Source organism: Liolophura sinensis, chromosome 6 (genome assembly GCF_032854445.1).
Source record: "Liolophura sinensis isolate JHLJ2023 chromosome 6, CUHK_Ljap_v2, whole genome shotgun sequence".
NCBI lineage: Eukaryota > Metazoa > Mollusca > Polyplacophora > Chitonida > Chitonidae > Liolophura > Liolophura sinensis.
In genome coordinates this window covers 4,733,258-4,759,281 of record NC_088300.1, presented here as the reverse complement: position 1 = coordinate 4,759,281, position 26,024 = coordinate 4,733,258, and the positions used below count along the sequence as shown (strand labels likewise).

The 26,024-nt window shown below is 43.1% G+C and overlaps 1 protein-coding gene across 2 annotated transcripts; it reads left to right on the top strand.

The window, feature by feature from the left end:
- Nucleotides 1–55: 55 nt before the first annotated feature.
- LOC135468354 (barrier-to-autointegration factor-like) lies at nt 56–3,605 on the top strand. 2 transcript variants are annotated; one of them, XM_064746561.1, is made up of 3 exons: nt 56–102; nt 2,385–2,512; nt 2,649–3,605. In XM_064746561.1, the coding sequence occupies exons 2-3, from the start codon at nt 2,387–2,389 to the stop codon at nt 2,793–2,795; spliced, it is 273 nt and encodes a 90-aa protein (XP_064602631.1). In that variant the 5' UTR covers nt 56–102; nt 2,385–2,386; the 3' UTR covers nt 2,796–3,605. The 2 variants fall into 2 exon arrangements, with proteins under 2 accessions (XP_064602631.1, XP_064602630.1); XM_064746560.1 differs by lacking the exon at nt 56–102 and adding an exon at nt 717–995.
- Nucleotides 3,606–26,024: the final 22,419 nt, after the last annotated feature.

Here is a 26,024-nt window from a genome sequence, read left to right as displayed (position 1 = left end):
CTCGAGGTTTTGATTTGAACTCGTAGCTTGGCGTCAAAGTACGAGTGATTATATTTCGAGTGGATCGTCATTTTGAGAAAGAGCGCGCAGGGTCCAACGAAAGTGTGTAGTAAGTTGATCTCCACATATAGATCGTTGAAACTGTGTAAAGCCTCATCCATCAGGGGGTAATGTTATCCAGCCAAGTTTAAATTAGGAAGGTGTGAAAGAACTTAAAGGGACCATAGCATGCTGTTGTTGTTGTAACTTTAATAGAGTGGTATTTGGTATGGAAAATGAAATTGAATCTCTGTTGGTAACGGGGTATCGTGGAGGTACCAGTTTGCGAGCCAAACATTAGTATGTGATAATGCACAATTCTAGGACCAATGTGCCATATCATTTGATTCCATCCCTTCCTTAGTTAAATTTATATACAACAACAACAAAACTTTCTGTTTTAAATGGCTGGTTTCTGTTATACTCCTTACACTTTTACAGCGCATGTACCGCTCTCTGTGCACGCTTTACATCTCTGCCACCACAAGACAAATTTTACCTTTGGAGCCTGTGCCCTCGTTTAGGTTTAGCCCTGGATGACTATTCTCTCCTCTTTTATATTTGAACTGACCACTGGTGTTTGGCGTGGACCTATGATCAGCATTCATCAATCTAACTGCGGCAGATGATCGTTAGAATGATGTTGAACATACTCTAGATGAAGAAAATGCATGTGCATCAAGTATTAGTAGGAAGAAAAGTTGTGACAGAGATTTTCTGACGTCACTTCCTGCCTTCCAGCTTACATTAGCAGCAGGCAGTGAACAAATAAACATATGGCAGAGTCAGGTTATCCTACTTAGAACTAGTTAGAACTACACATGCGGACGTATCTTGTGTGGCTGTGCTTTCTCAGAAATGTATGAATGTAGTGTTGACAAAAATCAGGCGTGGTGAGGAACAGCTTACAGTACCCATAATTGCCACATACACATTCAGCAAGAGACCTTATTTAGGTAAGCAGTACCTCAATAGTAGACCATAATTTTGATATTTACGAAAAGACTAGTGCTATTTGGAAAACATAAGTTTATAGTTCTATGCCAACCTGAAACTATTGAAAAAAAACAGAAGCAAATAGAGGAATGAATATTGCTGTCTTATACAAACTGTATCTTCTGAGGCAATTGTCCTATCCTGTACCATGTGATTAATTATAGGTGATCATATATGACCTCATTACATTTTTGTTTTGTGCAGAACTTGATGTTAAAGCTTTTCACTCAGTTTTTGCAGGCGATGGGGCCCTTAAACATGTTATGGTGCCAGATCACCCTTAGTCTGACTCGCACACGAGCTCTGACGTGTTGCATGGCTATCATTCATAGTATGATGTGTTGCATGTCCATAAGAGGTTCTATTCAGGGTACAAAGGCATAGCAGGTCAGTCTAGGCATCACCTAGGACCAACTGGGCAAGTTGTGCCTAAGCATTGTACCAGTAAGAAGTGCATTCTTTTATTTTTTATCGTTTATCATTAAAACTCCTTCTACAAAATTTCGTATTGCAGAACAACATTGGTGTATAAACTTTAATATATTCGAATGGTTTGACTACTGAAGACATAGCATAACACACATATCCCCAGACATCCCCCAGTTATACCCCCTCAACAAAGTTATTGGGGGTGGATCCTGGAATTACCCTGTCAGTCTGTATTTAGGCACAGTTTTGTTCTTGCATCTCCTCCCAAATTACTGCCCGGATTTCGGTAAAACTGACCGTACATCTTGCCTGTCATCCGCACTTGTGCATGCATAGGTTTAATATCAGTGTGCCCCATTTAGGACTTAGAGTAATAGTGATGTATGTAGATTTTGTCCATACAACTCTATTTGTACTGAACCTATTTCCATGAAACTTACATCTTCCCTATCACCTGAACTTGTGTATACCCAAGGTTAGTTACCATCGGGTAATTATTTTTTGCCACAATGTATTGTTGCTCCAAGTATTTAGTGCAACAATGGATTTTCATGTACACTGTAATCTCTGATTGCTACACTTCACCATTCATACTAGATGAATAACATGTAGAGCAGCCATAACCTTTCGTGCTATATACTAGCCACTTAAATTGAGTGTTTTTGTGCAAGTCAGTGGATAATATACTTAATATTCTGGAAAGGGAAGGTCATGAAAAATTGTGTAAAGTGACTTTGTAGCCAAAACCTGTTAATGTGATTTTCAAGTGTTATAGGCATGATTGTTTTGAACAAGCATATTTTACAGTTCACTGTTTATCAGTGTTCATTCTTATTTTATTTTTATTATTTATTTTTTAGTAGTGTGATGTACACTGTTATGATTAACCTCATTATTGATGGTTTTTATTAAATTTTCAGACATGTCGTCCACTTCTCAAAAACACAGGAATTTTGTGGCTGAGCCCATGGGTGATAAGCCCGTGTCAGAATTAGCTGGCATTGGGAATGTACTTGGACAGAGACTAGCTGACGAGGGATTTGATAAGGTAACCAAGCCAAGTAAAGCAGTACTACATGATGTGTTACAATGAGAATATATCAATGTGCAATGTCATATTATTTCATGGATGTCACTTCATGACTAAATATCAATATAAGAATGTTTTACTTTTTGCTTTTCAGGCTTATGTTGTGCTTGGCCAGTTTCTGGTACTGAGGAAAAATGAAGAACTGTTCAAAGACTGGTTGAAAGATGTCACTGGAGCCAATTCAAAACAATCAAATGATTGTTATACCTGTTTGAAGGAGTGGTGTGAGGCCTTCCTGTGATTGCTAAATTTTCTTCACTCTGCTTCGTTAAGTTAATGTCTTCTGTTTTTAATGTCCAGTCACTGACTGTGTTCATGTATATATGCCGTGGAACTTTTTCCTGCCATGTGTTACTCATTAGGCATTTATCATTTCTCATTACCTTTAGGCAACTCATATTGTCTCACATCTAATTTTTAGCACATCTGACATACAAGAGATTTGTAGAATTAGAAGGAATAGACAATTTGATACATGCAATTTGAATTGACTTGTGTAGTCTGTATCATTCTGTGTAGACACCTTGTTATACTGTAGGCACGGTTTCAGTTAGATTCATGTATCACTGGTAGTTCTGCCAAAATTACAAGTAACTGAGGACAACTTTTAGTCAGACTATGTACATATTTTTGAAGTTTGTTCACCATATTTTGCCACTGCATATCATTTTTGCTCGTCGTAGAAACCAAAAGTAAAGACCATGGTGATCTTATAAGCAATTAGTTAAATAAATGCATTTTTGAATGCACTTAAATTTGTGAACATTTTGTTCTCTAGAGTAAGAAATTGTATAGAGAAAACCTTACAGTCATTGCTTGTTTCTTTCATGTGATAGAAGCAAAGGAAACTATAAAAAATTCTTTGTATTTTATGTTAAACAGAAGCATTTTAACATAACTGCTTTATGATTGGTGGAGGTACTTCAGTATGAAACAATTTGACATTGTAATAGTCCTAATACTTGTGTATTATTAAGCATTGTAATCATGGGTAAGAGAAAGTCATACATTTTTCAATGTGTTGTGAAGTTTTGTAGTTCTGTCGAACACAATATATGATTTCTTTGAAAATGATCTTGGTTTGTTTTTATTCATTGATATCATTGGGGTCATCTGAGTTGTTTTCATCTGTTTTAGTGACTCGGTGGCATCATATGTGCCTATTTTTCAGTCATATGACGAGGAGGAGTCGTTAGGTGTGTGTACATATGCCGTGTCTTTTTGTGGCAGGGTGAGTCCATGCCATGGACATCATACATGACACCGCACTTCGTCACATTATAGTGACATCGGGGCAAACCTGTCCTGTTTCCTTGCTCTTATGTCTCAGTGATGAGCGCCTGGCAATGCAGCAACAAGTACATCTTTTAAAAATCTTTGGTGTAAAATAATAACTCAATGGGTTTCATCCAGGGTCTCCAGATTTCGAGGCTCTATTACGCCACCGACTATTACAACATGTTGAAAACTGCGCTGTGCTGAAGCGAATGCTGAAAACCATTCCTGAAGACTGCTTGGAATCTGTGAAACTAGAGGCAGTTTTAGTTTATAGTAAATTTTAGATAGCCTGGTTCTTATACATCCAGTGGCTGATAGCTCAGGCAATTGAGTCATTCAGGACCAGCGGCTAGTGACAGAGACAGTTGAACTCGCTTCATCTTCAAGGCTATCTTTCCCTTTTATTCAACGCGCACCGTCGATGGACCGCCGGCCTGATACCCTGCTTTAGTTAAAGCCGCGGCGGAAATGGCGAGAGTTGGATTTGAATAAGTGACCCTACTGAGTAGTCGCAGCGAGCTACTTGTTTTAAACCACTGAACCTGTGCTAAACCAAGCAATGCACATATAACCTATCAAATCCTTTACAACTGATTTCTGTTTCCCAACTACAACCAGACTGATCCTACTGTCACATTTTGTTTCCCAAAAATCATGTCTTCTTGTGAAGAAAAACAAGGTATATAGATTCCAGGACAAATACGGTTTTAGAGAACTGTATAACTTGTGCGGTGTGCAGTGTGGATGATAAGAAAAACGGCCACCTAAAACTATCCTACAATCTTCCGCCCAACATGACCGTGAACTAGCGCTGCATCAAACAGACCACAAATACAAATCAATGGCTCAAAATCTCTCAACCATAAGGACGTAAGAAATGGATGCAGTTTTGACACAGACGTGTGTAGATCCAGTTTAAGAGCATTTAAAAGTTGAAACACGGGAACACTTTCTATGAGTAGTTGATCAGGTCAGTTTTGCCGCTTGTGGGCTATTGTTACGGGTGGAAGGGGAGTAAATCTTGGGTTATTCCTATGGGTGAGTGAGGAGGAGGCGAAGGATAGGTCGGTGGCGGCGGAGGAGGAGTAAATGGAGCGTTGTGGTTGCTGGTGGGGATCGTGCGCGTGCGATGATGTCATGATGACGTTATGGCGTTCTAGACGGTTTGTGATGTTCTGGAAGCGCCACGCAGGCCAGTGCACTGGCCGGCCTACCCGGGGCATGACATGCACCCGAGGTCTTGGAGCCCACCCGCGCCGTTCGTGTACAAGTAGGTTATCGGAAATACCTTTTGTTTACATGTATTTATTGTAAATATGTATATTGTATAAACATGTTTGCTGGCTATATGCATATATTTATATATATGGAAAGTCATATGGAAAGTCAGTTGCTGTTATTTAATTTTTGCTTGGGGGTTGGGTACTTAAAAGTACCTTTCTTATATATGCATTTAAATTCTGTCATGATGACGCACATAAAACACAGGTGCTCAGGTTGAAATATCTCTTTCGGGAAGTTGTGGTTGGCCCTGAAAAGGGCCGTTGGAAAAAATTAGTGTTGAAAAACACCGTTTTAAAAATAAATGACGAAACTCCGTCGTATCGGTTGTCTGCATATGGGGTATCTATAAATGGTGGGATACCACGCACCACACGCAAGAAACTGGCGTGATGGCGCGCGGAGAGACAGGTATCCGCTAGGGTGGTGGTGCTCACGACGCAATGTCTGCCTATTGTCATTATAGAGGGTATTTTCTTCCTTCGGTTACCCCCAGTAGATTTCCACATCACTCCCATGGCTGTCTTCTTCACTAGGTATTGCTTCTTTCCGGTTTACGGTAGAGGAGGAATTTCGCCCAAGCCTTGTCCACACTCCACGTGTAGGGCCGGTGTGCATCACTGCAATGGTCAGTGGAACGACATGACGGAGGAATGGTGTGCGTGTGAGATTTAGCCTATATATATCAGTCAGAAGGATTCTGCTATTTTTATAAAAGTACCAGTGCGCACCTTTCGGAACTCAGTACCGCAGCATTCTGATTAGCTGGGGGACTATATGGCGCGCTGTCAGCAAGCACGCCACACCCCTCCTCAGCAAGCGTGTCTCAGCGTGAGTGAGGGCTGGTATTGGGGCATAACTGAAATAGGGCCTACATGTAGTAAGGCTGTGTATTTAACGTAGGGCGTATATGCAGATCGATGTGTATGTATATCTGTGTTTGTTTTTTCCCCCACCACCATCTTACCCTGTTTTCACTTTACGATCTCAAAACCTAGGTGAAGACAAGTTATATCTACATGTAAATACAAAGATGTAGAAAGTTGAGAAGGCGCATTTTTTCACACCAGAAAAGTCTTACTTTTAGACCTATATAGATGTATATAGAAAAGTCCCCTTTTCATGGGATTTTAGAAAAACGGTGAGGTGAACAGTGTAATTTACTGCTTTTTTATGTCAGCCTGTCACATAGATCCCATCCACTCTGGGGATGGTCAAGAGTTCTCTTTTTTTTATATATATAGGCCTAGCTGTAGTAACCACGGCGTATGAATCAAAAAAAAGAACAAAAAAGAGGACATACTTGTGCAGTGGATGTAGGTGATCTGAACATATCAGTGGCCTAGCTTACATTGTCAATATTACTGCATAAATATGACATAACTCCCTAGAGCTGTTCTCACGTAAAGTACTTTGACCATGACATGTTTATGGTGTGGGGGTTTATACAACAGGTGTAAGATTTAGGATGATGTGGGTATGTATACAACAGGTGTAAGATTTAGGATGTGGGTATGTATACAACAGGTGTAAGATTTAGGATGTGGGTATGTATACAACAGGTGTAAGATTTAGGATGTGGGTATGTATACAACAGGTGTAAGATTTAGGATGTGAGGGTGTATACAACAGGTGTAAGGAGCAGATGGCACTACCAAACCCCCACAACCATCTGAGTAAATGTAAAGACATTATTAATATGAAACAGACGTATAATAATGACCCCTACCATAAAGAGCGTATTTTTTTGTAGAAGTTAACATACAAGCACCAGTACGCCCGTGTCCTATTTGTGGTTTATTAATGTGTGTGACGCCGCAGGTTTTTGATGTAACCCGCAGTTGTGAGATCTACACAGTGTTTATTTGAATAAAGCTCTCGTTACAGATATATTAACTATGATTTGATGCGTTAAATATGCAGAGGGAATGCTTCTTTCAATGCTGTTAAACGATCACCTCAGGATAAATAGAGTAGAGAAGCTATTTGAATTTATCGTAATAGTAGACACGGCTGGGTATGTCGTAACGAGGTCATATGAGTTCATGTAGTACACGATACGTAGTTTCTATACGGATATAAATTTCATAGCTGAGCAGTTGAATGACTTTAATTTCTGTTAAACTTCATTAAGCCGAGATGCACTGAACTATGGTTTTGTTGAAATTCTAGATGTTTAGTTACACAAGAGTAATTTAACTCATACATTAAAATGTAGATGAACCTGTGGTAACCCATAGTTGTGACGTCACAGGTTGTGCAGACACTCTGATGCATGGGTATGTCTACTCACTGCTTATTTGAATAAACCTCTCGTTACAGGTTTAAAACGTGTGATATCATTCCATATCAAGACCCAGAAGAATGTACAACATTACTATTGGCAATAGACAGCTTCATCGACGACCTGAATCCAACAACTGGAAATGGGTCAGTTGACACGCAAACAACAAGCTTACGGCCTGATCCCTACGCCAGAATCGCTGGATGGCGCAATTAATTTAAGATTTCAAGCCAACTGAAGGATCCTTCACAGAAAGATCACATGAGTCTGATGAGTTTGAATTCTCAACAGACAATGGGTGGAAACAGGGCTACTCAGAAGGTGAAATTGTGCAGGCCATGCTTCGATTAATCACAGCAGGAATGGGACTGAAAAGTTATTTCGAGGTAAAGCAAATCAGGCTGGCAGCTATTCGTCGCATGCTGACGTCATACTACAAACCAAAGAGCGCCCGGGAGCTTTATAATGAACTGTGTTTTAAGCTCAAAGCGAAAAGGAGGGACCACAGTTCATTCATTTTCAGAGCAAAGGACCTCAGACAGCGAGTGGCGATGGCTTCAAATCGAGAGCAAAGCGGTGTTAGGTATGATGAAGGCTTGGTTGAGAGCACATTCCGCACATTTGTGCTTTCTGGTTTTCGAGAAAGCATCATACGTCAGGAATTGCGACCGTACTTCGAGGACGAGGCAATCGGCGATGAGGACTTGATCGCTCGACTGAATGACATTGTGACGCGTGAGACGGAACACCAACAGAAAATCGGATCACGCAGAACTGCGACAACGGCCAATACAAGTGAGATACAACTTAACACAGACAAATCAGACAGTAGACAAGAGGGAAAAAAGGAAACTAAGCCAGCAAAAGGAAGTTAGAAGTTAATGAATTGAAATCCCAGGTAGCCGCGCTTTGCAGTCGGCTGGAGCAAGTCGAAAATCAAAATACTGCCAAAGGTGGTTCAAAGAAAAGTAACAAGATGGCGAAATCAACCGACTCACATAAAACGGGTTGTAAGTCTTCTCAGGCTGAGGGTAAGGGACAATCTTGTGAAGACTGTTTCAAGTGCGGGAGCTCTGAACATTGGGCTCGGGGTTGCAGAGCCGGGAAACAGAAGGATAAACAGGAAAACAGGAAAACATAGCCGGTGCCCGAAGGTCCCGATGAAGGAACCAAAGAAAAAGAGTGAAAGTACAGACGTGCAATGACTTCCGCCAAGCCTACTAGAGAGGTCAAAGCAAACCCGGGAAAGAACCATAAAGTCGCCAGACTAATCGGACGAAAGTGTTAGGTCGATTGCATGGTTGAATGGGTAAGGACTAAAGCGTTGTGAGATACTGGGTCACAAGTAAGTCTGCTTCCTCGCACCTGGATGAATGAACATTTACCGGACCGAGAAATCAGTAGTTTAAAGGAGCTGATGTCAGAAGATCTTCAAAAGCTGCCAATGGAACTGATATTGGTTATGAATGGCGGATCGAAGCGCATTTCTCTATGGTGAGCGACCTGGGTGAAGCACACAAAATTCCTCTTCCGATGTTGGTGACAGAAGATCCTGAATTCAGTATCCCATTGACTGGATTCAACGTGATTGAAAAGTATGTAGCCGGAGCCCCGGACAAAAAACAAAAGGTGAACCCATACCCCATGGTGAATTTGATCAGAACCGCACTGCCAAGTGAACACAAGACCCACGCGACAAAAATCGTGAATGCGATCAAAGCAAAGGAAGCGGATTCTACGGACTCCCGAGAAACGAGCGGGTGTTCCACCGAACCGCAAAGTGGCGGTACAGTGTAATGTGCTTCCAGGTCATTTGATTGAAGGCATGGTTCTGTTGTTTGAGCCGGATGTTGAACCTGATGGATTGGAGGTCAGTGAGATGGCTCTTGATCTGAAGAAATGTCGGGAAGTGGACATCCTGATGAGAATCTCTACCTGCCACGAGATACACCACAGGCCTAAGACAACAGTTGGGACAGTGAGTAACATAGATTCCATTGTAGCGCTTGATGAACTGCAGACTGCGCCAGATCAGCCCAAGGGAAATGCGGAAGCTTCAGATTGTATTGCGGACGGTATTACTTTTTGATTTAAGTGAAACAAGCCTATCAGCGGAACAGAAGCAAACCGTTAGAGACATGTTACAGACGGAAGCCGACATGTTTTCTGAAACGGAGGACGATAAAGGATGTGTTCCAGAGCTTGAGATGGATATCAAGTGTCTGACGAAATACCAGTTCAGAAGAGGTACAGTTCAATCTCAAGACCGTTGTATCAGGAGGTTAAGGACTATCTGAACAGTCCTTTGAATAAAGGATGGATCACAAAAGAGCAAGTCTCCGTATTCATCACCTATATGTGTCAGGAAAAAAATTGGAGCATTAAGCCTCTGCATTGATTAAAGACGGCTCAATTCCAAAACCATCAAGGACTGAGAACCTCTCCCACGGATCCAGAATGTACTCGACTCACTTGATGGAAACTCTTGGTTTACGGTACTAGGTCAGGGAAAGGCCTACCACCAGGGGTTCGTAAAACCGAGCAGCCAACATTGCACTGCATGTTTCTCCCCCTGGGGCCTTTGTGAATCTCCCCCTGGGGCCCATGGACGATTGCCTGGGGGAGTTGAGAGACAAGATCTGCTTACCATACATAGATAACGCCAGAGTATTCAGTCCTACTTTCGACCAACATGTGAAAGATTTGCAGACAGTGTCACGGCGTTTGAAAGCTGCGGAAATCAAACTCAAATCGCCCAAATGTAGTTTCTTTTGGAATGAAGTGAAGTTCTTCGGAAACATTGTGTCAAAGGATGGATATCAAGCAGACCCAGATGAAATTAAAGCGGTCCTGAAATTGAAGGAAATGTCTTGAAAACCAGTTTGTGATCTGCGGCGATTAATGGGTTTTACTGGATTTTACCGTAAGTACTTTCGTGACTTTTCGAAAAAGGCAAAAGTCATCTATGATCTTCTGAAGGCACAGAGTAGTAAGAACCTTGACAGCCGAAAACCTGGAAAGTTGAAGCAGAGTAAACGTGACTTTAGGCAAGTTTCTTCGAAGACTCCAGTGACATGGACAAAGGAACACCAACAAACTCTGGAGGCATTGATATACTCATTCGTTAAGCCAGGGGGAAATAATGGCTTATCCCGACTTTAGTAAACCGTTCGTTCTCTATACTGACGCTTCGTGTGACGGGTTGGGTGCGGTCCTTTACCAGAAACAGGACAATGGTGTCATGAGGGTTACTGGGTACGGATCAAGAACTCCTTCAGAGAAGAGGTATTACCTCCATTCAGGCAAACTTTATGGCTCTTAAATGGGCGATCAAGGAACGCTTTCGTAATTACCTACGCTTTCGTGATTACCTACCTTACTATGCCACCAGGATAGTGACAATAGCCCCCTGACATATATCCTCAGCTAGGCAAAACTGGACGCCAACAAGATGAGATGGGTATCTGAGCTTGCGGATTATAATTGGACCACCAAATACCGTCCAGGAAAAAGCAACGGCGATGCTGATGGTCTCACCCGGATGCCGATGAATGTGTTAGACATGGAGGCGAGCTGTAAGGAGGAACTAACACAAGACACCATTATTGCTCTGATTAAAGGCACTGAAGCTCAGATAGTAGGACGACACCGAGCTTGTTTCAGCCTATCTCAGATGAAACCCATGTGTCTGTGGGAGGGATATCCATAGAACGACTTAACCAGCCTGAACTGCGTATTGCGCAACATGAAAATCCTGACATCAAGGAGAATGTCACAGTCATGGACGATGGACGTTCTTTGAAGCCTCACAACCCCAGAGTTGCTGCTTTGCTGAGGCAAGAGAGACGCCTGCAGATTGACAATGGTCTCTTGTAAAGGATTTCGAGGAGACCAGATGGATCCACCAAAACACAGTTGGTTCTCCCCAGCAAGTACAAATAGGTTGTGTTCAGGCATTTGCATGAGGATATGGGCCACCCTGGTGTGGAGAAAACCACTGACCTGATTTGTCAACGCTTGTATTGGCCACAGGTGGAACAAGACATTCAGAATTTTGTTAGTGAAGTCTGCTCATGCCTGAAAAGCAAAAAGCCCCACGTGCCAATCAAAGCCCCGATGAAAGGTATATATACATCTACCCCGTTTGAGATGGTTTCGCTCGACTTTCTGCACCCCGAAAGGAGTTCAGGTGGACACGAGTATATAATGGTGATCATGGACCTCTTCACCAGGTACGTCCAGGCTTATCCCACCAAGAATAAGAGTGGGAAAACTGCAGCGGATCGATTCTTTAACGATTTCATCATGCAGTTTGGTTTGCCCAGTAGAATACACCACAACCAGGGTGGGAAATTTGAGAATAGCCTCTTTAACCGGCTGGAGCAACTGTGTGCGATAGCGAAGTCCAGGACCACCCCGTACCATCGCCAGCGGAATGGTCAAGTGGAGTAACGTCCGTGTTCGTTTAATGGTTTTTTTAATGAGTCGTTTGACGCCACAGGTTTTTGTTGCAACCCGCAGTTTTGGGGATGTCAACACACTGTTTATTTTAAAAAACCTCACGTTACAGGTTTAAAACGTGTGATGTTATTCCATATCAAGACTCAGAGGAGGGTTAACATAAACAAAACCGAATGTATATGAAAGTAGCAAATACGATCAGCAGTTTAAGACAGTTCTCTCGTATGACTGCTGTCTATGACTTTCGATCAAGTCGTTGTGTCAGCTCGTGCATCAACATGGATATGTTTTAATTCGGTAGCCCCATTCCCCTCCAGTTTCACAGAGCATAAAGTACGGTAAATTATAACAGCGCATGTGACATGTGACATGTAGTCCATTGTTGCATATTTATATGCCCGTGTATACCAGTTTAACAGCCAATCAGAATGCTGGTGTACTGAGTTGAAAACCGGTTTGCGCTGGTACTTTTCGAAAAAAAAGCAAAATCCTTCTGACTGATCACAGCGAGGTTGTCATGGACTTGGTATATACACATGGGACCAGGGCTGCCGGGAGTATGCCGCCATGCAAAGCAACCAAGGTCTGGACTGGAGGCAGGTTCTGTTGGAGATAGAAACTATACGGAACAAAGCCTGGGGAGCTGTGCTGAACGCGCGAGCTGCATATGAGAGGTCCGCTGCTGATATCAACGCCGGGCTGGCCCTGGCAGGACAATAACCACACCCATCTTACAAGTCTCCACTTGTACAACAACAGCCATTGTCAGGGCTATATTTCCAAAGGCAATTTTCAAGGCCAGGCATATCTTCCGAAAGAAGATTTCAGTCTGAGCACTTGCAGTTTGTGTTTCTCATCATGACAGGTTTATGCTACAGATCAGGTCGTGGAGTGCACCTGTACCAACTTGCATGACTTGCACCCAAGGTAGGTTGACCGGTGTGTGCTATAACAATGTTGCTACTTCTACAACGCAGACGCTTCCAGAACATCACACACATTGTAGAACACCATATGACATCATCATGACGTCATCACACGTGCATGGCCCCCTTCATCAATCACAACGCTGCATTACTACTCCTCCGCCGACTCCTCCGCCACCCATGACAATAACCCAGGATTTACTCCCCCTCCTCCTCACCCATCTATAAGAACAACCGAGGCGCGGCGAAACTGACCTGATCTTCTGCTCTTATGGGTTGTAAGTTATTATAGTTTCGGTAAGGATTCTTACTTCAGTACGAATAAATGTGTAAAAACACAGTTAACTGGGCAGTTAAGGAGCATATCATTTTCTTGGTACCCTTTCAGTCTGGTTTATATGAATGGGTTTAAATGTCGATATCTGAAATAGGGTGACGTCATTGAACACTTACAGTGAGAAAACTGGTGACGGTAGTTTAGAATAGTTCAAATCACTAGCTACATTTTGGTGCAAAGTACAAATTTCTGCCTCATAGTTTTCAATTCACAGGCCTTTGAAATTACGTAACTTTCAAAGCTTAAAATATTTTTTTTCTTTTGAATATCCGAAAAATTTACATCGACCAAAAACGGCAAATTCTGAATCACCGGCTTGAAATACAATGTACATCAAAATACATAATATCCTATCTAACTTTAAAACTTTTAATGACGTCACATAGGCCTATTCGACCAATGACACGAGCTCTTCAAGTTCTGAACGCATTTTAATGTCTTCATGTTAGTATATTATCGCTCTACATCCATATCACTTTTAGAAGGGTCCATTCATTGGTTCTTAAGAAGATATTTTAACATTGCCGCTAAACTATATAAGTGGTCTAGAAGAACCAAGTTCGAAACTGTACAAGATAACATCCGTGAGTAGTTTTCTGCCAAATTTCAAATAGTTGGGATTTACAGATTTCTAGAAAAACGACAAACAGCATTGTCGAAAAACAACTTCTATTCATCTGAGCAAAAACACTAGGCTTACTGTTTCACACTTTTTCCAGAAACGTTGAACCTATATATAGAATTGAAACTAGGCATTTTGCGTTATTATGACAAGTTACAGGTCAAAGATGGGCTTTGTGCTGTTTTCTTCATTTCCAACGAAATTAAGGCCGTTTTGTGTTGAAACGTTGTTTTCAAAGCGATTGTATATTCTGAATTGAAACTTCGTATGCTTGACTTCAACGAGACACGTTACACACTAAGTTCGAATTTTCATCCGTTTCGTCCAACATTTTTATTACATGGCAATACTGTGTCGATCAATTATATCCATGATCCCAATATCCCTCAAGATGAGAATATTTGGTATGCACGCTCATATTGAGGTCAACTGCATTCCATGGCAAAATATAGAAATAGTAAGTTTCAAGAACGTGGTCGCAATTAAAGTAAGCTCACCGTGCGATGATTTCATTTCAGTACGAAAGTTCATATTGAGGTGAACTATATAGACCCCTGTTTGTATTGGGCCTGTATTGATAAAATTTCCTTTTTTATGGCAACTGACAAGAAACAAAATGTTTGAATGATGTGAACACAAAAAGCCGCAGTCATCCATTTCCCACAGGACTGAACTAAATTATCGGCTCCGTAGGTAGTTGGCAGACCTTCCCAGTTTCAAGAATGTCAACACATTGCAAATAATGCGATTTCATACATGGATTACATTATTATTTTTCAGGTTCACATTTGGCTAAAGTACTTTTTATTTAGGTCCTAGTCTAGCACCGGTTTCTATATATCAACCAACTGAAAATATTAAATCACTATTTCTGAGTTTCCCACATAGTTACATAGATGTTACAAGGGATTTTGTGTGTTACACTTCTTATTCTTAAAGGGACAACGGGGACTTTTTTCACACATTTAACGAGACCAAAGCGTCCGTGTTAGAAAGGTTTAATCGTACTTTGAAAGGACGTATGTACAAATATTTCACCACTCACAACACTCGGCAGTACGTGGACCCCTTACCGGCGCTTGTCCGCAGCTACAATCGGGCGTATCACAGGAGTATACTGCGGACCCTATCGAAGTCACCCAGAACCCAAAAGTGCGTCAAGCCTTGTACGGTCTATGTAAAGTGTAAAGCGTATATGTAAAGTGAAAGGGAAATTCGAAAAAACCTTCCAAAAAATTCGAAAAAATGGTAAAACGGAAATGTTCCGCATCGTCCGCACCCTCCTTCGTCAGCCTGTCGTGTACAGGGTGAACGGGGAACGGGGAACGGTTGCTCGGGACGTTTTAGGAGACCGAAATGCAACCGGTGACAGTCCTCTTAAAAAGAGAACGTCGCTGGGGAAAACTGTACTATCGTTTGAAGTAGGTGGGCTTTCCACCCAACTTTAATTCTTAATTGCCCGCCACTTACGTCAAACGTATTTAACCCCGAGGATGATGGTCCCCATCCACGGCGCCCGCTAACTTCCACGGCGTTTACCGCCGAGCGGGACGCGTCCACGGACCAAGCCATCACTCCCCGGCCATCCTCTGACCATCGCTCCTTAACAACACTTCGGTACCGATTACCGTTTCCACACCTGCCTATTCTTCACCCAACACGGCGCGTCGCAGCAGCAGCAGCAGTAGCAGTCCGTCTACCTCACCCTCCCACCCGCGGCGGCCAGCAGCAGCAACAGCAGCAGCAGTCCGTCTACCTGGCCCTCTCCCACCGCGGTGACGGCGGTGGTGACCACAGTGACGTTACCTCCCTCTCTGTACCTCACCCTAACCCTCACCCGTACGACCAGTCGAACTGACTCATGCAGATTGTCCATCCATGGATATTCGATGGGATCATACGTTTACCTGCATTGTCAGCGGACCGACGGGGTGTGGAAACGGTTTGTGGAAACAGTTGGTGGACCAGGCTCAAGCTCTATTCACCCACCCCCGCAATGCGTCGTCTGGTGTTACGGGGAGTGGCAGCCGTTGTACACCATGTTACCCAACGTTCGGTTTGAAGGTGTGCCTAGTCCGTCAGCATTCCACCCGGGGCATCGGACGTTAGTTGTCGTGGACGATTTGATGGCCAAAGCGGACGAACGCGTGACAAAACTCTTTACCAAAGGCAATCACCACCACCATGTACATCGTGCAGAACTTGTTCAACAAAACCAAAACTCATCGTACCATCAGTCTGAACGCACAGTACTTGGTGTTGTTTAAAACCCCGAGAGACGCGTCTCATATTACCACGATCACTAAACAGTGGCTCCTGGGCGGACGCAGTGCGTGCTCGAGGCGTTTGAGAATGCGACCGCTGAACCTCATGGGTGTTGCTGGTGGATATCAAGCAAACCACAGCCGACCACCTTCGACTTCGCACCCATATCTTCCCCGGGGAAATTCAGCACGCCTACCTGCCCAAGTTATAAAACTTCGTACACACGATCTGCAGAATCAGTTGTTTCCACGTCAGCTTCCCGCGATGTCACGCCGGCTCCAACGTTTCCGCCTCTTGTTCTCTCTGCTGGCTCGAACCACCCCTGCCATTCGAAGCGCCGTGCTGTGCAGCAACGATCCGGGTTTACCTCTGTGTTTGTGTGAATGTCCCAAGAATGTATTAAATGGAAACGTTCCACTATCGCGGGCTCAGAAGGGGAAGTTACAGCGGCACAAAAGCATAGCTGGGGGGTAATGCAGCACGCCAAGAAAATGGCCTTGGTCGAGCCTCGGCTTTTAGACACCCTCACACGGCCATTACCCCCGTACCCCGTCTCCCCGTACCACGTGCCCAGTACTGTTAAAGCCCTCAACGCGCTCAACCAAGAGATGGCATCGATCCTCCACGGCATGACTCTCTCGTACGATGAGAAAATACAGCGGTATCACACCACACCCCTCAGCGGTACCGTGCGTTTCAAGATCAATACCAAGTTGAGCAGCAGCCGACGACGAACCAGCCCGCCGCCAAGCCCGTCGCTTGGGCTCTCACTGTCTCTGCCCGCCCGTTCTCGCCCTCCTCCCGCCAAAACCACTACCATCACCCAGGGGACGACAACAGCGGCGACACGGACTGCGTCCGTCCCCAGCCATCATACCCCCGCTGAAGTGCAGTCCGTATTAAATACCGGCGCCAGATGGAAAAATGGTCATTCGGCCCGTAGGAGATCACCTGACCGACATGTTTTACGTCTCCCTGCCCAGTAACAGCTCGCTCGACTACTTCCACAGCAATACCTTGACACATTTCACCACCCACCTGTCACAACTCATGCATTTGAATGGTGACTGGGAATGTGGGTTGGTAGAAATACAGTACCCCGTTCCTGGTTCAACGTGCGGCAAGACATGCCATCACATCCACGTTGTAGGTGTACACGGACATTGTCGAATCGCGTGTGGTGGGAAACACTCTGGCGCCGATGCTGCGGATGGTCACCACGAAAGGCAACACATCTTCAAGACCTTCCAACACGTGGAATACATCCCCATGAGGCGCAAGCATTTCTCGTCGGTGGAAATTTATTTTAGGGACGTTACGGGCCAACCCCTCGCATTTGAACGCGGTAAAGTGGTGTTTGACGAGACAGAAGAGACCAACACGGTATTTAACAGACGGTTGCAGCTCACGGCCCAAGGTCGATCGGTTGACATGCTGGGGCGCCTGCACTGCGACATGATCCCGACTACAAGACCCGCTTGGAGGAGGTGTCGATCTTTGTGCGCAAAGTCAAAGTCACCAGTGGTGTTCAACTGGGGCATTTGAAAGCGTTGGCCAAAGCCCCTGCCAAGTACCCTATCCGTCGCGTTCTGACCAAGTATTTCTCCGTGCCCAAAGGCCACACCCTTATCAACGAACAAAACCTATTTCTGGGCAGCTTACCAACACGTTTAATGGTGGGATGTGTGAGCAACACGGCTTTTGACGGGAACTGCACTAAAAACCTATTCCATTTCCAGCATTTCTACACAAACTTCGTCGCCTTGCATGTCGGCGGACGTCAAATTCCAGCCAAGCCCCTGGCACCCGACTTCGAGACCGGGAATTTCGTCAAAACGTACACGAACCTCTTTACCAAAACGGGAAAAGTGTTTCACGACGAGGGGAACTCCATCCTTCGCACCGCGTTCGCCAAAGGCAACGACTTGACCCCCCAACCTCCACGACGATCACCAACTGAACCTGGTTCAGAAAAATGATTTGCGCCTGGAGATGCGGTTTGGCAGGCCACTGCCGAAAACCAGTAACGTGGCGTGCTACGCCGAATTCAACAATATCGTAGAAATAGACAAAAGCCGAAACGTGGTCTGTGATTTCGTCACTTGAAAAACAAAACATGGACACGGTACAATTGCAACGTGTACTACAGTCGGACGTGTTTACCCAGGCCGTGCTCGGGGATGTCTACGCTTGGGACCACCTCCCTCACCAAGTCACCAACACACTCTGGGCCTGCGCCATCAAGACAGACACGTGCCTCCGCCCGGGACAACATTGGGTAGCCGTCTTCAGAGACATGTGCCCAGACCCACCCCGTCTCCAGGGAGAATACTTGTACTCGTACGGATATAAGCGTCATGTCCGACATTAATATACCATTCGCAGTCAAGTCGATTCTACCACTTAGCGTTCCAAGTCGATAATCGCAAGATCCATTTCCAAAAGAACGTTTAACACTAGCTCCCAAAAACAAAGGTATGTAAGAAATTATACAAATAAGAAATAAAGCCGGTAACACACAAGAGAGAAGCGGTCATCAGTTTTTAATGATGCCGGGCAGACAATGAATATTCCAGGCATGAATTCCATATCAAAGTTCAAATTCGTAGTCCGTGAATGAGTTCCAGGTCAAATAACAATTAAACAATTATCTAAGTCGCCCTTTAATTGCAACTGTTCATGAAGGCATCATGCTGATGTAATGAGCATGGCTACCTTTACGGCTCCTAGCCCCAGGTTAAGCGGTATTAGATACAGTTTGAAAATGACGAGCGTTACAGACCCTAACCGATCAGATTATGATTCAAAAGTAACGGACGATTACGTCTTTCCCGTTAGTATGTAAAGATCTCATGCTACAAGAGGCGTCATCCATGATGTTACACATGACATATAAGATAGACGGTTACACTGGGCAGCCAGCGCCATCTATGTTGTTAAATACCATGTACGTGATAGATATGTACATAGGGATAACAGCGTTGTCTATGTGGTTGATCACAATACAGATCTCCAGAGATTCTGAACGCTCTGTCCATACCTGCCAACGAGAGTGTTATATTCATTGTAAAACTTGAGAAACTTAGAATGAAGGCGTCGTTTGATAGAGTATCCTTGACAAACTAGTTTTTGAACTAGCAACTTGTGATGCGGATTAAAGTGATCACAATTAACTCAAGATCAGCGAAAGTAGACTTGAATGAATCGAACGACAATCGGCGTCTGAAGAGAAAAAATGTAAGACTGATATTGTGATTGAAGAATTTGGAAAACAAATCTGGCATTATCGCTTTGAAAGAAAACTGAAGACCTCTACTAGTAAAAAATACTCTCCTTAACAGGGGACCTTATCCAGCGTTTTTAAAGGTTATTTGTTCTGTCGTACAAAAGACCGCGCAGTAAAGATGAAATGTTCGTGTCATGCTTTTATCCTGATTTTGATACTTAATTACTTTATGCGCATTCATGCACGCTGTTATTTGTAGAAAATCGAAAAATGAGGAGGATGACGGTGCTTTCGTGCAGTTCCGTAGATCACAAGCCGTCTAAAAAGAGAAGCAAATATTGTATCTCATCCATCGAACAGTGGTGCCCTCTGCTTACTCTTATTCAATAACTCTTTTTATTCTCTACTTATACATAAGTGTAAAATAATTGTACATACATGTATATGGAATTCTTTTCTAAATATGTAAATGCTTATCAAAACAGCTTGCCATACTTGTGAGTTCTATTGGTGGAAGACTTGAAAGTAATCTCCAATGACCAATGACCTTCACCTATGACCACCCAAAGCTCAGGGGAAATAGGGATTCGGGTGAAACGTGGAAATGCTACGTTCGAGATATGGACTATACACGATCTAAAGTGATGCCCCCCCCCCCAAAAATAAAACGTTTATATAGAGAGAATGCAGTTATTTACATATTTACATTACAGGTTTATACTCACATGGTAGGCTACTATCTAAAATAGGAAATGTTTAAACGAATCCCGTATGTTGGAATGCTTTTCACAAATTCCGTTAAGTCTGCATGTACTTCAGTGTACAAATCTTACAGGAGCTGGTATATCATCAGCGTATATCATAAAGCATGGAATTTAGTGGCTCTGTCGTGGTAATAGCAGTGTAGATACACCTAGCCTGGTTGAGGATCACTCTCTTTTTTGTCTTGTATACATGCAGCTGAGCACTTGCGTACAAGAAAGTAGAAAAACGCCACAGAAAATAGGCCTTTTTTGGAGTGTGTAAGTTTCATTCACGACGGATATCCCTCGTCCGACATGGCGACATGCACCTTTTGTAATTTTAGTTTACACCGCGTCTCCATGGTTATCTGAAATTCCAGATGCCTTAATTTTATGGTGACCCTTTGACCCTCACCTGTTAGGCTAGATAGTAGTTTAGCATTCTCAACCAGCGAATGTTAGGGGTCTTTATGAAAAAAAAATAACAAAAATGTTTAATGTTTAATTGATACTGGCGTTTTGTTGCAGTTTTAGTCACAATAAATATCGTCTAAAACGCGTCTGGACCCAATCGAGCTGGGATAACAATGTATGATATGTAGGTGGCGTGTTGCATATTTGGTGGCCATTTGTTTGACATGAATCATCACTTTTACGAAATGTGCATGTATGTATAATCCTACATGGCCGTTTCACAGAAGGCGCAAGAGTTTCTACAGACCATGTACTAAAGCAAGCACATTGATAGAAAGCTTATATTGAAATGGTTATTGCATGTGAAGTCGCTGATTTGGACAAAGGCTTTACGTTGTTCTGTAGTTGAAAATATGTAGTATTCAATAATAACTTCGCGCTGTCACGGCAAATCAAACTGATGATGGCATGTGAACATTGACCTGAGTTACTTATACTGTACCATCGCCCAGTCATGCATCTTTGACTGGGCTACACTAAATATTGATTAATATGTGTCTGATGTGTGAGCTTGAATACATATATAGCCATCATACCAAAATTAAAAGGAAAAGGCAGTTCATTAGCACCAGACGCACAAATAGGTTCACTTATTTTTTAAAAATATTTTGGACGAAATTACACTGCATTTTAATATATTATTTTAATCCCAAGTTGCCATATTTATATAGACGGGCAGAATCAACTGGGAAACCTGAGAATATTGCGCCATGTCGTCTACTTCGTCAAATACCGACAGCTATACATAACAAACTCCCCACCGTAGCCTTTACAATACGAATGAAGTTCACAGTTATAGGGTATATGAAGGTTACTTCAGGACATAGCAAACAGGACATAGTCTAGAAAATATATCACCATTCTTAGAAGCAAAAACAGAAAATCCGGCCTATTATTCATGTTGTGTAACGGATAACCTTATACAGCTGCTAATCTTTCCAATCGAGCCCACGTCCCGTTTATCGCGTGACCAGATCACGATTTTATGTGCCTTTGTTGTAATATTTTGTTGGTTGATATTAATGCTGTGCGTATCTACCAAAAAACGTCTCCTAAGAGAAGACTGTGTAACCGAATAAAACGGAAGACGCAAGATTACGGTGCGGGCATGGACGATAAAACAATCCAACTGATCTGGAGATGAGACCAGTGTGGCAGCAGACGACAGTGACGGCCTTGACCACGTGTGGCACACCAATGCCAGCTTGAGCCATGCGGTGTAACCATTGCAAGCACAACCCTAACTCCTAGCTGTTGGGATGTTATGGATGATATGGTGTAACCATTGCAAGCACAACCCTAACTCCTAGCTGTTGGGATGTTATGGCTGTTATGGTGTAACCATTGCAAGCACAACCCTAACTCCTAGCTGTTGGGATTTTATGGATGTTAGGGTGTAACCATTTCAAGAACAACCCTAACTGCTAGCTGTTGGGATGTTATGGCTGTTATGGTGTAACCATTGCAAGCACAACCCTAACTCCTAGCTGTTGGGATGTTATGGATGTTATGGTGTAACCATTGCAAGCACAACCCTAACCTCTAGCTGTTGGGATGTTATGGCTGTTATGGTGTAACCATTGCAAGAACAACCCTAACTCCTAGCTGTTGGGATGTTGTGGATGTTATGGTGTAACCATTGCAAGCACAACCCTAACTCCTAGCTTTTGGGATGTTGTTGATGTTATGGTGTAACCATTGCAAGCACAACCCTAACTCCTAGCTTTTGGGATGTTGTTGATGTTATGGTGTAACCATTGCAAGAACAACCCTAACTCCTAGCTGTTGGGATGTTATGGCTGTTATGGTGTAACCATTGCAAGAACAACCCTAACTCCTAGCTGTTGGGATGTTATGGCTGTTATGGTGTAACCATTGCAAGAACAACCCTAACTCCTAGCTGTTGGGATGTTGTGGATGTTATGGTGTAACCATTGCAAGCACAACCCTAACTCCTAGCTGTTGGGATGTTGTGGATGTTATGGTGTAACCATTGCAAGAACAACCCTAACTCCTAGCTTTTGGGATGTTGTTGATGTTATGGTGTAACCATTGCAAGCACAACCCTAACTCCTAGCTTTTGGGATGTTGTTGATGTCATGGTGTAACCATTGCAAGCACAACCCTAACTCCTAGCTGTTGGGATGTTATGGCTGTTATGGTGTAACCATTGCAAGAACAACCCTAACTCCTAGCTGTTGGGATGTTGTGGATGTTATGGTGTAACCATTGCAAGAACAACCCTAACTCCTAGCTTTTGGGATGTTGTTGATGTTATGGTGTAACCATTGCAAGCACAACCCTAACTCCTAGCTTTTGGGATGTTATGGCTGTTATGGTGTAACCATTGCGAGAACAACCCTAACTCCTAGCTGTTGGGATGTTGTGGATGTTATGGTGTAACCATTGCAAGCACAACCCTAACTCCTAGCTTTTGGGATGTTGTTGATGTCATGGTGTAACCATTGCAAGCACAACCCTAACTCCTAGCTGTTGGGATGTTATGGCTGTTATGGTGTAACCATTGCAAGAACAACCCTAACTCCTAGCTGTTGGGATGTTGTGGATTTTATGGTGTAACCATTGCAAGCACAACCCTAACTCCTAGCTGTTGGGATGTTATGGCTGTTATAGTGTAACCATTGTAAGAACAACCCTAACTCCTAGCTGTTGGGATGTTATGGCTGTTATGGTGTAACCATTGCAAGCACAACCCTAACTCCTAGCTTTTGGGATGTTATGGCTGTTATGGTGTAACCATTGCGAGAACAACCCTAACTCCTAGCTGTTGGGATGTTGTGGATGTTATGGTGTAACCATTGCAAGCACAACCCTAACTCCTAGCTTTTGGGATGTTGTTGATGTTATGGTGTAACCATTGCAAGCACAACCCTAACTCCTAGTTTTTGGGATGTTGTTGATGTTATGGTGTAACCATTGCAAGAACAGCCCTAACTCCTAGCTGTTGGGATGTTATGGCTGTTATGGTGTAACCATTGCGAGAACAACCCTAACTCCTAGCTGTTGGGATGTTGTGGATGTTATGGTGTAACCATTGCAAGCACAACCCTAACTCCTAGCTGTTGGGATGTTATGGCCAGTGCTAACCTGCCAAGAGCCAAGGACGCTTCATCAGCCATGGCCGAAACAAAGTGTGTAGACTTTGTAAGATTCTCGAAGAGAACCTGGTCAGCATATTGACGGTGATCTGCCGAGCTATCTTGACGCCACTTCTCCTATTATGAATCCCGCCTATATAAACCTTCATGTAAAGTTAGACCCTGCACGCAGTTACACTTTGTACAGCGGCACTCTGCATGGTGGCGTGTTTCCATCATTTTTTTTTTTTTTTTTTTTTTTTTGATTGGTGTTTTACGCCGTACTCAAGAATATTTCACTTATACGACGGCGGCCAGCATTATGGTGGGTGGAAACCCACGACCATCCGCAGGTTGCTGACAGACCTTCTCACGTACGGCCGGAGAGGAAGCCAGCATGAGCTGGACTTGAACTCACAGCGACCGCATTGGTGAGAGACTCCTGGGTCATTACGCTGCGCTAGCGCTTTAACCGACTGAGCCACGGAGGCCCCTGTTTCCATCATGCGTCATTTATTTAATATGATGTGCCTAACTCTATATGTCACATTTAGCAGGTTGGTCAGTAACTAGGCATAGTGCTTATAATACGGGTACTCCGGTTTCCTTCGCCCATTATACTGGCCGCTATTGTACAAGCAAAAAATTCTTAAGTATAAATCAATTACCAATCAATTAATCAGTGTGAATAAAATTTGAATGAATTTAAATCCAGGGAACACTGTATTTTGTTGCATCTTTTATCCAGAATGGCCACTTTACTCAACGAAGAAATGAAATATATTGGAATCGTTAAAAACAGCATATTAGAGTTTCCCATTTGGGCGAGAATGACAGTGGATGGTCAGGCCCCAATTACTCAATGACAACTCATCTCAATCAAACCCAAGGTTTCGTCAGCTGTTAATCTGACTTACAATAAGGTATAAGCTGTCAGTTATCGCCCAGCACATCTTTGTGTTTGAGCTACGTTTTCAGTTTAAGTTGTGACTTCGGCTTGAGATAAGGCTGAAATTGTGCTCTACATCCCGAGAATGACAGATATGCAACTATACGACTATAGACAGATTTATGGTAATGGCATGCAACGGTTTACGATACATGAAGTATATATGGAGATATCGGTCAACAAATGTTACTGTCCCCGCTGATCGGTTAAACTCAGATCAGCTCACAAGGTTGAACTCACACATCATGGCTATCCGCAAGTTTAGTGTAAACACGAAGGTTTGTATGCATCAAAAAGATCATCTTTCAGCTCGAGTTGGGATTCATTAAGCACATACTGAGTAAGACTAACCTATCCTGAGGTCATCTCTTCCTTTTGTATATGAAAATGAATCTACTAGCCATGGTATATTTCTAATGATGTTGCGGAATATTTGCGTTTGCATAATTTTAGTCTTTAAATAACATGTATAGGCCTTGCAGATAGATTCGTGCAATGCATTTTTACAGGTAGCCTTGTCATTACTGTGGTTTATTCTAGGAGAAACGAAAGAAATACCTGACCGAATTAGAAAAAGGTATTTTACTGGATTTGATTGAAAATCATAAGGATATCATTCAGGACAAATGTCACGAGGGAAAACATGCCCCAAGAAAAAAACCTCGCCGTGGAAATACGGGAATTGAAGGTAAAGAAGAAATTGCTTCTGAAAAACGAGAGTGACTGATGGAGGAAATGTGGAGACTTTAGGCTTGTCGTTGAAGACCTGGCGCATCACTGCTGTGATCCCTTCACAGGTAATACCTTTGTTGAATTATTTTGACACTGGCTTGGCTAAGCCTAAATCGTTGGTAGAAATCATCATCAGAACACTTCTTCAGTGAGTGTGAATGGGCTCACTTATATGTTCGGTCCTTCAAAGTGATTCAGTGCGTCGAGAGGGATCTAAACAGTCTACCCCCCCCATCCCCCCCATCCCCCCCACACACACACCATTCCGGTTGAGTTAAATGCTATCGTTTACAGATTACATTCTAAGCTTGTCTCAGTGTTGATATAAACTGAGATATGCTTCGTATGTGCACATGGGCCACACATTAACTAAACTTGTAGTTTAAGATCAAACCCCGTGTGCATCGCCAAACCAGGTCACTTTGTGAGGCCCCATAAACAGTTGAGGCGTTATGAATACACTATTTATAACTATAACATTTTAAGAAGAGTTTTAAACCGCTGAAAACGTGCTCATTATCGTTGGAAATTTCACATTTCCATGTATGCAGTTCGGATTCTTGAGTGATCTGCTACCACTGCGTTCGACAGATATTGCTTTATATTTACTTATTCATTTGATTGGTGTTTTAGCCGCACTCAAAAATACTTCCCCCTTATAAGAATCTTGGAAGTGATCATTAAAAAGGAAGAAAAAAGAAACGTATTTTCAAGTTCATACAAATATAAGCGACTTCTTACCAGTTAAAAATACCAGAATGTAGCACCCATTTTGTTGTTTTTGTACGAGTGGT